Raw genomic sequence first — 13938 nt, 5'->3', positions numbered from 1 at the left:
CACCTTTTAACAGGTGAAATTTGGTGCAGATTTAAGCAGTTTTTATGTAGATGGTATATGAGTCTGATCTCAATACATCTGGTGATAAAGTAGCCAAGCAGCCTTGTCGGGGGTATGCGCTCTTTGAGTACTCAAGTTTTAGGAAAACATTGATATTCCCAACAGTCTCATCTTTGCCCTCTGTCATTACGCCTTTTTATCTCCTGCATTACAAGACATGGTTGCTTTGCCTGTGTGGCTTCTAGACGTTGACAGTAAGGTTTAAATTAGTGCCCATGTTGCCTGGACTTAACACTGAGTCTCAAGGCTAAGTGACTTGACCACAACACTGTTAACATTCATAGTAAATCGTTTTGCCTAATTATTTGTAATTTATCATCATTAGACTATCTGCAGCCTCAGCAGATGACTTGTTATACTTTCGCACAGGGCAGAAATCTTATCTCGCAAATGTTTAACTCCTGTTGCCATGGTTTCAGTGCAGCGAAGATGACTCACCACCAGTGACCCTGCACTCTTTTATCAAACAATCACTTTCCTCTCCACACTTTATGTATTGACTGAAATGGCAAGGTTAAACACGAGAATCATAATGCTGTATTGTTTCTTTTACCTTGAAAGCACCAAAAAAAGAAACTCACTCTCCCAATCACTCAAGACAGCTGCATTGTATAATGACAGGATGGGAAAAACGAGGACATGAGGTGTATTCTTTGCAAAATAGAAGGGAATTCATCACATTATTCCGAGCATTCAACGCGCTGTAACACGGAGTTTCCCATTCAACTCAGTGACAGTGCAGTCGTCTCTCACAGTAGTGGTCTTTATTATGCAATATCAAACATGAGCCATGTGGCAGCATGTTGCAACAGGCTGGTAACATCTTGCCAACAGTTACACCAACTCACAATTACCCTTTCTTTTGCCTCAGTTTGTCCTTCAGCTCAGTAATGTTGTTTTGAACTCGGCAGTAGTGCAAAACAAAGGGCTGCAAATCAGTCCAGAATAATCCAAAAAATCAATTAGAAATATCATAGCACTCTTAATCTTTTTTCTTACCATATCATCATCATGTATTTATCTCACCAAAGCTGTGCTCTGAATATCTGCCCCCATGTTACATCACCATACACCAAATTCAAACAACATAATGAGGGTTGATGAAAGATAAGCAGGGTCAACAGTTTCAGTTGCATTGCATAAATTCATCTTTGATTAATTGCAAAACTGTTTTTGTCGTTTGGCTGTTCTTTTAGACTAAATATTTAAATAGCATTTTCTGAGCCACAAACATTTCAGTAAAAAGTGTAGCGTAACTCCTGGAACCCAATGCTGCTGGAGTTTTTTATTTCCTGGCTGCTTGTGAACCTTCAGCGCCACAAAAGTATTTCCAAATACTACGACCTGCCGTTCCTGTGCCCCTTCCCTTCATCAGTGGCAAGTGAGAATAAGGACATGCAAAAGTGATGCTGGTCTAATCTTAGTTACCTTGGCCGTATGTCAATGATCAGATTAATGTTATCTCACTGGCTCCCCTCATCAGTCGACTGAGAAACTGAACCAGAGTCACTCGGCCTTCTCTCTCTCCCCCTCACTGTGTTTGTTCCATGCCTGTCCTCTTTTTAATGGCTCTTAATGAGAACCAGCTTCAGGCCCCTTTGAACCAACACAATAAGCACAATTTCTGGCATTTTTCAGGCGATCTGCTGGAGGAATGCGGCACACAGCTGTTGCAGGGGGTTAGGAGTGTCGGGAGGGATGCTTGCTGAGGTCAGCGTTGGGCAGACACTGGAGCAAGTGGAAGTTTTGAGACGTTTGGGTGTAAAGAGACAGCCGTGGGATGTTTTTTTTCTTCCTCTTTTAGCTGGGGGCCCTGTGGACTTATCCATCTGTAGTGAATTACTGAGAAGAATAGAAGAAAAATTGGCCCGTTTTAGGAGATGAGCTCCCTGTCAATTCAAGGTCAGGATGATGTTTTGGGATGTTTACTTGTTCGAGCAGACACCAGCATTTGTATCGGCACATAAGTCAAAGAAACAAAACGTTAAACATGCATTTTTGCCATTTATATTCAACTATAGTCCCAGGGGTCAAATTGTATTTGAGTCATTATTTACCTAATTTTCAGCAATGCAGTTACATGAAGTAACTGTCAGTTCTGAGATTTAAAAAAAGATAATTATTTAGACTTCAGAAAGGCAACAACAGATTTTGGATAGTTTTTAATCTGTGATTGTTTATTTGGATCAGGAGCCTCAGTTGTTCTTGATTTAATATACAGCAATGCTTATATGTAATATAAGGCACGTGGAATCACAACATGAAAGTGTGTGAGCCACAGCCCTTCCCCGCTGCATAACCTTGGACGATAAAACAATGATGTTATAATACTTTGTGAGGAAGTCAATATTGAGTGCCACTGCCAACACTGGCAATGTCAGCTCATTCTTAGCACAACAGCTGTTCTGAATAATAGACAAATACTCTTTGTGTGTGTTTCTCTCTCTCTCTCTCTCTCTCTCTCTCTCTCTCTCTCTCTCTCTCTCTCTCTCTCTCTCTCTCTCTCTCTCTCTGTGCATGTGTGTGTGTGTTTTCCTCACTCTCTCTTTTTTTGTGCGTGTCTTTTGTGCCTTTTGAATGCAGGTGTACTCATGTATGTGCGTGGGTTTCCATGTGCGTGTGCATGCACGCCATGAGGGCCTGGCACCACGCTGTTGTGTAACCTCATTGTCTTTCTTGATTCCGTGCTTACAAGTAAAGGTTTCCCCGTAGGCTGTAGTATTTGGCGCATTGACTCAATACATTTGTTTTGTGACCACAGTGACAAGTTGTTCAGGGATGCCAGTGAAAAGAAGGAAATCACATATGGGACGTGACACCCCCCTGGAGAACAGGGAGAATCCCAGTGTTTCCTATGTTGAATTCTGTTAGAGGGACCTCTCAACACATAGAGCTGGCTGCACACCAAATTGAGGCCACCTTTAAATCTCCTTTTAATTTCCCCCTGATAATTTTATAATAGCATTCAGAGTGCAAGGTCAATGGGAAATGAAAAAAACTAAAACACAAAGGAGAGGAAGGGAGCAGCCTCTAAAGGAGGTTGAACAGTTGATATATAGGAAACGCGTGCAATGGTAATCATCATGGTTTCGGTGAATCTGACTGTTTTGACCTTTCTGGTAAAGTGGCGCCGCTGCTCCCCATTTTTTCCCCTTCCTCCCTCTATTCTTCTTTCTTTCTTTCTTTCTTTCTTTCTGCTCATCCCAGGACACTCACTGTTCGTTCAGCAACCTGCTCACTCAGCACCGGAAACACCCCCATTGCTCTCACAGCAGACAGTCACTTGCATAAGAGGCAGGAGCAGATCAGCACAAAGTGAATCCACATTTCAGTGCTAAAGTGATTCATGGGAATTTCCAACAATGTTTTCCATTCTCTTGTTAATTGCGATTGTGGTGACAAACAACGGTGTAAAGAGAGAGATGCTGTAAATGTGCAGATTTGTTTAACCAAAGTGCTGCGTTTGTCTGTTTGTGTCTGTTTGTGTGTGTACATTTTACAGGGCATTTGGAGCATTCCCCTAAGATTCTTCCCTCTGAGAATCCCCTCATCCTTCATAATGAGGATTCATTGAACCTCATATGCAGGTATGTAACGTGCATAACCAAATACAACATATTAATACAATCAATAAAGCCGGCAGTGAATAATGAAAATCAATGATTTATCTGACAAAGGTAAGTATCTTGTCATGAAGAAATTAGCGACAAATGGCTTTCAATGGCTTTCGACAAATTGCCCTTTCCTGGTCACTTAGGATGAGTTGGTCTCTTTTCCTGAACTGTCACTCCAGCCATAAAGTTTAGACCCTGGTCTCATTACATGTAAGAATGGCCAGGGGGGAAATTAAACGGGATATGCCTGGGTCTCAGGGCAGTGGCCGACTACGAAGAAAATGGGACAATCCTTGGCAATGGTCCACATTTAACAGTCCTTTAGAGGCGGTGGGACCCAAGTGTTTATTTTATTTGAATTTAGAGAGTCTTGCATCATGTTGTAGGACCGCAAGGAATGCTTAGGAGCTGTCTATCTAATGTAATGATTCCCTACAAGGCTATGCGCTAAGATGCCTGGTCCATGCAAGACTGTCTTGACGATTTTCACCAGATAAGAGCAGGAGGTTGCTTAACCCAAAATTCTGCAGGCAAAGGCAGTGGTATGCAAAACATGTTTGATGTTCCTCTGGGATCTCTTTAATGAGAGATTTAAAATAGATGCTGCGTGGAAAGAATGTGTCAGCCGAGCACGTCATTCAGGAGAAACACGTTCCCATGTGAAAGCGCAAGTTATCGGATGAATCGAGATTACTGAAAATAAACTGAAAATGAACATAAAGCCAAAAAGTCCCCAGGGGAGAAGCAGCTGCTGCCACCCTGAACTTAAGATCTTGAAAGGTCATTACTAGCTTTCCCTCAGAATAGATCCAGTTTACACAGTGTTTGTTTGCAGAGAGCAGATCAACAGTAATATAAAGCTGATGTGTCAAGTTCAACATATTTAACTGTACATTTTTCACCATCTTTCATCAAACCTGATGCTGAAATATTGTCTCTCTGTTTCCTTTGTTAGAGGTCATGGCTTGCTGCACTGGACACTTGGCGATCCCTGGCGATCCATTTCATTAGAGGGGGTGCAGACGGAGCCGTGTGATCCTAGACATCACTCTCATTCACACTGCAGCAATCTGACAGTTACACGTTTGATCGCCAATGACACGGGGAAGTACAGCTGTAAATACTCCAAAGATGGTGCAGACCACGTCACCTCAACCTACGTCTATGTCAAAGGTGAGACCTGCAAAGTGCAAGTGACCAGCTCAGCCTTTATCAAGTAGTTTCAGTGCATCAGTAAGAACAAAAAAGAGAGAAACCCGTGCTCTCTTTGTTACATTTATGGCACCTTATTTATCCCACCCAGACCTGTGAATGTAAATGATTTTCCAGAGAAAAACTGTTGTTTAGAAATACAAAGAACTGGTCTATAAACTGTTGCACCGATTAGCGTTCTTCTTTTTGAACTGAATTGTTTTTCTTCGATCCATGATTTAATTGTGTTTGTTTTCCTGAAAGTCATGTTAGAGTCCTGATTTGAAAAAAAGGGTTTTTTCACAGGGTGATACACATCTACTGACGCCAGTGGGAATAGTGCCAGTGCTATAGTGTTGAAATGAGCTTTCAAACAGCAGCACTTAATTGACAGAATATAATGGTCAATGAGCAACCTGAGATTTTCTGCAAGATACCAAAGCTGGGAAACCTCCACTTCTGCAAGAAAAAAAGGAAGCAAGAACAGAGGAGAAAATGAAAGAAATAAAAAAAAATAAGGGGAATAAAGTTTAACAGAAAGAAAAAGGGAAGGAAAGTTAGAATAAGTTTGTATTTTAATTATAAAACTGAACACACTGTGTATGACTACATTGAATTCAGGATGCTGACTAACTCAGGCTGAAGTGTCACAGTTGCTCTTCTCAAAGAGAGGAAGTGGTTTCTTTGGTATGATTGGTTTCTTCTGGAGGTGGAAGGGTGAAGCATGATTGCACAGGAAGCCCTGGTCATTGACTGCGATTTCCTGCTCCTGCTACTGTTTTCCTATAAGTCTCCCCTAAAACGTCCGTTTACAGTTGCACTATTATCACCACTGCCAAGAAAGTTGTGTTTTCACCCCTGTTTCTTTGCTTTTTGTTTACTTGGTGGAGTGAATAAAATCACTTTAAAGGGACAATATCCACTTTTATTTCCTAACTTTTATTTAACTCTTTCAGGAAATAATTTATGAATCATGTTGTAAAAATCATGAATATGTAGATTTTTGAGTCGTTGGTGGAGGTATGAGCTCTAATGAGAACCATTCACGTACAAATGGAGATGGTGCGAAGCAACATAGGGAGACCAGGTCAGCCTCAGTTGAGATAAGCATGAAATATCCAAAGGGTGTAAAATAGTTGTAGACAATGAGGACCAAAGTAAATCTGGCTGCTCTGTGAACGTGGTTCCCACTTCGCCTGACTACCAGGCAGCCTGATGCGCCGGTGTTTAGTCTAACACTTTCTTTTCAAAGCCCCTCAGCTGTTTATTAGCTCATTTTCCAAACTTTCTATTCAAATAATAGTTCCTTTATCACACCATTACTGCTTGACCTCACACCAATCACAGACTATTTGTGTAGCCAAGAAGTTCCCACAGGCGTTTTGCGATGGCTGGCTGCCCAGTAGGAACTCATTGCTATAGTTTGATTGCTCTATCTGTGCCCTGCTCCCTTATCCAGCTGAATGAAGTGATTTATTTATATGATCTCTGTGTTAGATGAAATTGCCCTGATTTGGTTGCACTTCTCTGGCATTGGGTGTTTTTTTCGCTCTCCCATAACAACACTTGTAACTAGTTATCCTAGGGGATAAAATATACATCTGCTTTGAAATGCAATTTCTGTTTGACCTGTATTTTAAATCTTACTGATTTTTTGGGGGTTTGTTCCTCAGATTCTGAGAAACCTTTTGTGCTAAATCATCCTTCACCTTACATGCTGGGAATCTACAGGCATGAGAAGAGCCTCATTGTGCCATGCAGGACGTCCTCTCCTGATGCTGTTGTAACACTTACAGGGGTAAGACCTCACAATCATTACACACCTTCTGTGCAAATGTTGATGTATTTTTCTGTATGTATTAGGGTTGAGACCAGTATTTTATGTTTTGCATTTGATTTGCTGTTAGGTTCTTGTTCCAAATACTGAAAGCCATAGTTACAAAAATTCAAACAAGTCCAGTAGCCTTTCCAAGAGGACCTTTTCGTCAGCGTCCTCTACGAGGTTCGCTGCTCTTTTTCATCCTCAGACTAATTTCTTCCAGTCCGTTGCGTGTTAGAAACGTCATCAACACGCACACTCCCTCACTGTGAATTTTCCTGCTGTATTCTCACATGGGCTCACTCCGACTTTTTGTGGTCATTTTACTTGGGGACTGGCAGGAAACGTTCCGAAAAATGTCAGAAGCAACACACTCGAACATTTTTGCATTCTCACATGCAGCCCCTCCGATGAATATCTGGAAAATATCGTGAGTTCGTTGGATGTCTAAAAACATCTTAAGATGTCTCACTCTGTGGGAGTTAAAAAAAATTTAATAAAGCAGCTAAATGTATTCTACACTGCATGCTAATGTTAATTTTTTCTAATAGAGTAAAACTGCATTTGTTTCTTAGACATGATTGAACATGGACCTTAAGGTAAATGACACTGCACGTCATGGGATTGCTTCAAGATCAGGATTGCTCCATAAAATTGTTATTAATAGGTTATCCTTTCTTGTTGTCTTCTGAAAAAAGTGTTTCCACTCAGTGCATAAGGCGTCTCACTGGTTCACACACCCCTTGTGTATTAAATCACGTTAGCACAGAAACAAACTGGGGACAGTGGCTCGTCTGAGGGAAGCTCAGGGGCGACGAAGGGAGTCATCCTGTCTACTTCCTGTAAGAGCAGGAAGGTGTTCCAAGAGTGTTTTTCTCAGAATAGACTCTAGACTAAATTTAGTCACTCTTCTCTTACAAACATCAGGAAATGCAGAAGCAAAACATTACAGACTGTGTCAAGTCACAGGAAACATCAGGTAAATTATGAGGATTAGTACATTTGATCCCAGATTTAAGTGGGAGATGTCGGCAGAAGAGTGCTCTCTTAGTGACTGCACGACACACCTCTGCAGGACGTAAGAACCTGATTGTGGTCAATAAAAGCAACAGGCATGTTGAAAAAGTTGCCATAACAGCCACAAATGTGTGTCGCGTTTGTCATATGTGTCACAGTGCCTACTGTGGACAAACACATCTCACTCAGATGGAAGAGATAGTGGTCGAGTGACCTTCCTGCCATTCGAGACTCAATGGCACTCCTACTTCCTGCTCCCTATCCTTCCTTCCCTTCCCTTACCTCTTGCAGTCCGACTTCTGGCATAAGAACAAACAGCAGAAAGCACGTACATCCTCTTCCGAGCCTGCAATGTTTTGTGCTCCATTGCATCCATGATTGCAGAGGTTACACTCCACAAAACAATGAGACTAATTAGACCTTCACTCTCGCAGATGTCTGTGCCCAGCTGAGCCCAGCAGAGCATGAGTTACATGTTAAATCAAGTTGAGTGCATTACATTTCGCTCTGTCTGCCTCAGTGAATATCACGAGGGTCACCAAGTATCTGTGGGTTCTGACAAAACGTCTCTGCTTTCTTGTCTTGATTGCAGGAACGACCATTATCAGAGAAGATTGTTAAGGAGATGGTTTGGGATCCAAAGGTGGGATTCAAGATTCCCTACGGTCCCTACACTATTTTCAACTCACTCACCTGTCACACCGTGGTTAACGGTAGTGAGTTCCAATCAATGTACTATCCCAAAAGACTGAGTGAGTTTTATCTTTCTGTTTAAACCTGCTCAGTGAAAAATTAAGACCATTGCTGATGAAGACGTGTCTCTGTTTCACACTCTTCTCTTGTCTTTTTTCAGCTCTGGTTTTTAATAATGTAAAAATCACCCCAGAGCGTGTCAGACTCTTGGTTGGAGACACCCTCATCCTCAACTGCACGGGTGAGACCACCTATAATGGAAGAATCAACTTTACCTGGGATTTCCCAAAGAAGAGAGTAAGTTGAGGATTTACTGTTAATAGTGTGTAAAAAAAAGAACCATCACAGATTGTAGCAATGGCGTTTATGGTGCTTGCTTTGTCTTCAGGAAAATCGACATTATACGAATAAATCCAAGGTCAACCCTGCTTCAGTCCTTGTGATGAGCAGTGCTTTAGTGTTGCCAAACATCACCATGGAGGATAAAGGGGTGTACCGCTGCAAAGCTGAGCTTGAAGGCAGCAAACCAAAGAATGTCACAGCAAAACTCCTCATCTATGGTGAGCATACTTTGCATGGATTAACAATGTGATAATGTATTGAAAAGTGGGTGTATATATATTAATATCACTCTGGTTTTCTTTGTTACAGAGCATCCGTTCCTCAACGTCTCCCACAAGCACGAGCGGCCAAGTACAGTGACCATCAAAGAAGGTAGAAGGAAGCATGTGCTTGAACCCAAGGTCAACGCCCTGCCCCCACCAGACCTGATAGCATGGTGAGTAATAGTTCACAAAAAATGTGTGCAGCACCTCCACTATGAAACACTATAAGAAGATGGTGAGGTGGTGTCTGGTTTTAGATATATTGGAATAATTCTAGATTCGAATCTGTCATTCGAAAAACATGAAAAAGTGGCCAGTCCCATCAAATTGAAACTGATTAACTTAAGTCACATAAGACCATACTTGATGAATCCAAACCTGTTTATACATGATGTATATAACATTGTAAAAACAATTTAAGACCCTACAAACATTTGACTCTCGGGCCAACAGCTATCATCGTAATACAGTAAGAAATGAAAATGTATTTAATTTTGATAGGTGTAAACATTTTGTTGATGCTTGCCTCATCTTTAAGGTTTTATATGAGCCTACACCTCCCACACTGAGTCAGTTTATAACGCTGAATTCTAAAAGTGCCAGGGTCTTCTCAGTCAGAGCCTCCCACTACTGGAACACTCTAGAGTACTAATAACCTAACTTTTAGGTACAGTATTAACTTGAGATATGGCTTCAAGCAAACCAAACCTGCAATAATGTGTAATCATTCCATCTCATCTCTGACATTATGGTCTCTCACAGTGTTTATGTAACTTGCGCTTGCCTTGCTTGCCCATATATTTAATGTGTATTGTTTTTATCTGTACACTTAAACTATGATACATTATTTTATTCTAGTTTTTGAGGAAAACTGCGGCTCGTTTACAGCCTTTTCTTATGATTAACAAGAATTATGCAGTGCCTAATAAATAAAAAGAATATTATTGTTCATGCACAATAAAAATAACTTTCTGTGGCTCTAATTTTCAGGTATAAGGATGGGGTCCTTATCAAGAAGAATTCCACCTGTTACAAGATGTCTGGCTACAACTTATTCATCACGGATGTGGAGCAGAAGCATGCTGGGGTCTTCACCATAAGCCTTGGCAGCCAATCAAAGGGCTTGTACAAGAATCTGAGCTACACTCTGGTAGTCGAGGGTAAGCTGTCGCCATAAACCTGATAATGACTCTGCATCCTGAGGAAATGAAGCAGTGCCTCGGCTTTGGACTGTGGCAGCCCCGGCGCTGTGGCTGCTTTCGGTCCAGTGCGCTGGACGGCAGGTAGCAGCTCTAGTATGAGAGGAATTTGAGGGCTTGTTGATTCCAGGGCTGGATTGACGTAGCCGGGGCAGCTGTTGTTGATTATTGGGGCTCTTTTGAAGGGGCTTTTCGCTGTGTGTAAATGGCCTGGGCTCTATTCTGCTTACAGACTCCAGCCGTTCAGACCTCCCCAGTCCCCAACATTTATTTGCATCCTCACTATGTGTATATACAGTGCAGCTCGTGTAAGCAACATGTTCTGGACCGTGCATATATAACGAAACAAGGACTGTGCATGTAATTCAATGATGACTTTGCAAAGAGTGCTTATAACTGTCAACACAAGGTTATATATGATTTAGCATGAGAACAGTGTATATCAGTTACTTGAGTCTTACCCAGGGGGGGCAGAGTTATTTTCATTGCATTCTTTAAACATTGTCAAGCCATCCCGATAGCGTGCCAAAAAATGTAAAAAATCTGCCTCCTTCTGGCTTGATTTGCTGGAAGTGAAGAGGCTTTGCTGGTATCAATTAGGGAGCTATTTTAAACTCTGTTCATCAGTTGTTTAGAGCTGTCACAGTGCTACAGATTATGACTGTGTTCAATGTGATGAGTGTGTGTGTGATCGGATGCAGATTTTTGTGGTCTGCCAAGCGATGTCACTGCATGTAGATTGACGGTTTTGCCTGTTCGGAACAGTGACAATGGCCGTGTGATGTGTGCTACCTCCAGAGGTGGGACGAGTATCTTTGCCTGTTACTAATTACGACGCACATGGTTGATACCCTGACCTGGGCACGGGCCACGGTGCGGTCGTGCTTTGACCTACAGCCCCTGTGCTAGCCAATCATCCTGTCATTCTTCTCGTACACAGTGTCTAAAGCACAACTGGTGTCAGTGGCACCTTTTCATGGTTATCCATCATGACTGCCATCCCTCATTATAAAGACATTATAAGATTCCACAGTGGGCTGGGTTGGGTTGGGATGGCAGATGGAGGATCTAACCTGCTCTCTATCTCTCTCTCGTCCTCTCTCCCTCTCTCCGTGTGCGTGCGTGCATGCGTGCGTGCGTGTGTGTGTGTGTGCTTCTCTCTCACAGTGAAGCCAACAATTTCAGAGGCGGAGATTGCCACTGTGGACGCTCAGCCTTACATGCTTGGCAAAAAGCATCAGCTAACCTGCACTGCTTATGGGTTGCCCCTGCCAACCATCACGTGGCTCTGGCAGCCATGTCGCTCGGATCCTACGCTTACAAAGTGAGTCACCATCTCGCTATGTTCCAAGCAGAGAAATGCTTACTCTGGATTTCATGCATTCATGGTCTGTTAACTTTCTTCAATCATGAACATTTTTTACCGTATCAGAGGCAAAACGTTCCTAATTTTAAACACAATGTCATTGTAAAGATGTTTTATAGGCAGAGAACTTTGTTTTATGGAATCTTTGTCCAAAATTCTTGTCATGCTTGAAAAATGTTAACATGTAGCAGAACCATATCAGTCATGAATACCCAACTTAAAATACATTCAAATCAATTACATGCCACTAAAAGACTAAAAGATTTGATTTACGTTGCACTTTACTCCTAAAGTCCACTGCTTATTGAATATATGCATGTTCGTCCACATGTCAGGCTAAAGAGCAACAGTAAACAATGCAAATGTCTCTACTGTTGTAAATATGAAGTTCTGTGTTTTACTGCAAATGTAATGTTTGTGCACAAATCCCACGTCCATGTAAGAGGGCAAAAACTTACAACCACAGTACTGGAGTTGTATTTACAAACACACAGACAATCAAGCATTACAGACTTAACAGCAGATGTAGTAAGTGCAGCATCCAGAGCCACCCTTCCAGCCCAGGGATCCCACTATAAAGCAGATCAAGATTGACCGAATTGACTTGAGCCCAGAATATGACAAATTAATCAAAGAAACGCGGCCCCTGAGAGCTGCCCTCTCGTCTGTGGTCAGCGGTTCTGTGGGCTGAAGTGGAAACATGGGGGGAATATATTAATCTCAGATTCCCCTAGCTGCTACAAAGCCGTACATGACTGAGTGTATGATTGACCGTGTATGAATACCGGACTGGTGGTGAACCCACAAACGTAGATGAACGTTCCCTGAGACCCTGGCTCGTCATTGACAGAGGGAGACCTGCAAGTTGTAAGATGAGGGAAACAATGGGCCATTACCCTTGGATTATCAGGCTTCAAAGCCATTAACAAAAACAACACTGTGGGCTGAAAGAGACTAAATTATGTTTACACAGTGTTAAACCACCTGTGTCTCCATTATTTGATGAAATAAATAATCTCAAAAACCCTCTTGTACTTGGCAGATTAGTGATAATTACAAGCAGAGTGTTACTTGGGTCAAAGCGACTCTTCTTGTCGGCCTAAAGATAATCAGGACTGGCACTAGGAACAGTGGCTGGGCAGTGGCAGCCAGTTAATGAGACAGAGGAACCGCCACAGCCTGGTGGGAGGCCAATTGTGCAAAATGTTTGTTTTATACAGCCCTGACCCGCCAAAGTACCTGTCGCTGTAAATCCAACATGTCGCCCTTCAAGATCATATCTTATCTAAATCTTTGGGAGCTTGATGAGGTGAGGGAAGCTCACAGTGTTGGATGTGGCATAGGGCTGATAGTGTAGGAAGCAGAAGCATGGGGGTGTCTTTATCACCAGGTTAAGAAGTTATCAGCTCTCTCCCATGTTGATCACCAAGGTCTTACGATCAACCTTATCTCCTCTAGCCAGAATGTTGGGGGGGTGTTCCTGTACGAGGTGACGCATAGCACAACCCTTCCTGTCGCTGTTGCTGTTTCCTCCTCTGCCTCTCCTCTCATCAGGCTGATTGTTCCCCACCGCGGGCGGTGAAGGGTTTGGGGGTGGGGGGTCAAATCCTTTCTCTAGGTTTTATAACCCAGACAAACTGGTCTAGACCTGGACTCTACCCAAATCAATCTCTTTCTTTCCTAGTGTTACACCCCGGTTCCCAATTAAAACAACATGAAAGTCTCTTTTTTTCACTTGCATTGTTCAAAGTCTAACACTTGTACATGTATTGTGTGTTTTCTCTCCTGCAGTTGCATTTCTTACACTGAACCAATCCCGGTCAGCACTGATAACAGGGGAAATTACTCGCACAACTGGATTAAGAGCATAAGCGCCAAGCCTGAACTGGTTAAAGGAAAAAACAAGGTATGTGGTTTGACTTACTGTGTAGTGTTTCCACTCACTATTTAAATGGCGGATACACTAATAGGATACTTTTCTCACTGTGAAATGTGGTTAACAAATAGCTGTGACCAAATCAACAGTATTTACTTGAGAACAATCAAGACGTGATGAAGCTGTGTAGAGATCCACAAAACATCCAAGAGCAATATCAGATTCAAGCAGAAATCTCCCAAGACCAGTGCTTGAAAGTCAGATTCAACATCTGAAATCCATAAATCCTCACAATTTTCCTCCTACTGGCAGTGATGCTGTTCTTCCCTTCACTGAAAATGATTTGTATTGTCTGCATTAGTTTTTTGACTTATGTAACTGTGACCAAAACCCACGAGAAGGCCCACCGTAGAGGCTTTGAAGAAATCAGTTTAGTTTTTCATTGCTGCACATTAAATAAGACTTGATTAGTTCTTGGAATAAAACCAAGAAAATACA

General features: G+C 42.1%; 1 protein-coding gene across 1 annotated transcript in view; it reads left to right on the top strand.

Annotated features, from left to right (window-relative positions):
• kdrl (kinase insert domain receptor like) overlaps window positions 1-13938 on the top strand; it is a 43869-nt gene that overhangs the window by 3526 nt on the left and 26405 nt on the right. The window contains exons 2-11 of the mRNA XM_035161307.2: window positions 3563-3647; window positions 4630-4847; window positions 6539-6663; window positions 8294-8453; window positions 8555-8691; window positions 8783-8954; window positions 9046-9172; window positions 9990-10159; window positions 11366-11522; window positions 13356-13470. Of these exons, the coding sequence (XP_035017198.2) occupies window positions 3563-3647; window positions 4630-4847; window positions 6539-6663; window positions 8294-8453; window positions 8555-8691; window positions 8783-8954; window positions 9046-9172; window positions 9990-10159; window positions 11366-11522; window positions 13356-13470 (1466 nt within the window). The remainder of the gene's footprint in view (window positions 1-3562; window positions 3648-4629; window positions 4848-6538; window positions 6664-8293; window positions 8454-8554; window positions 8692-8782; window positions 8955-9045; window positions 9173-9989; window positions 10160-11365; window positions 11523-13355; window positions 13471-13938) is intronic.

The sequence above is a fragment of the Hippoglossus stenolepis genome, chromosome 7, assembly GCF_022539355.2.
Source record: "Hippoglossus stenolepis isolate QCI-W04-F060 chromosome 7, HSTE1.2, whole genome shotgun sequence".
Classification (NCBI taxonomy): Eukaryota; Metazoa; Chordata; class Actinopteri; order Pleuronectiformes; family Pleuronectidae; genus Hippoglossus; species Hippoglossus stenolepis.
This window is presented reverse-complemented; position numbering and strand designations above follow the sequence as displayed.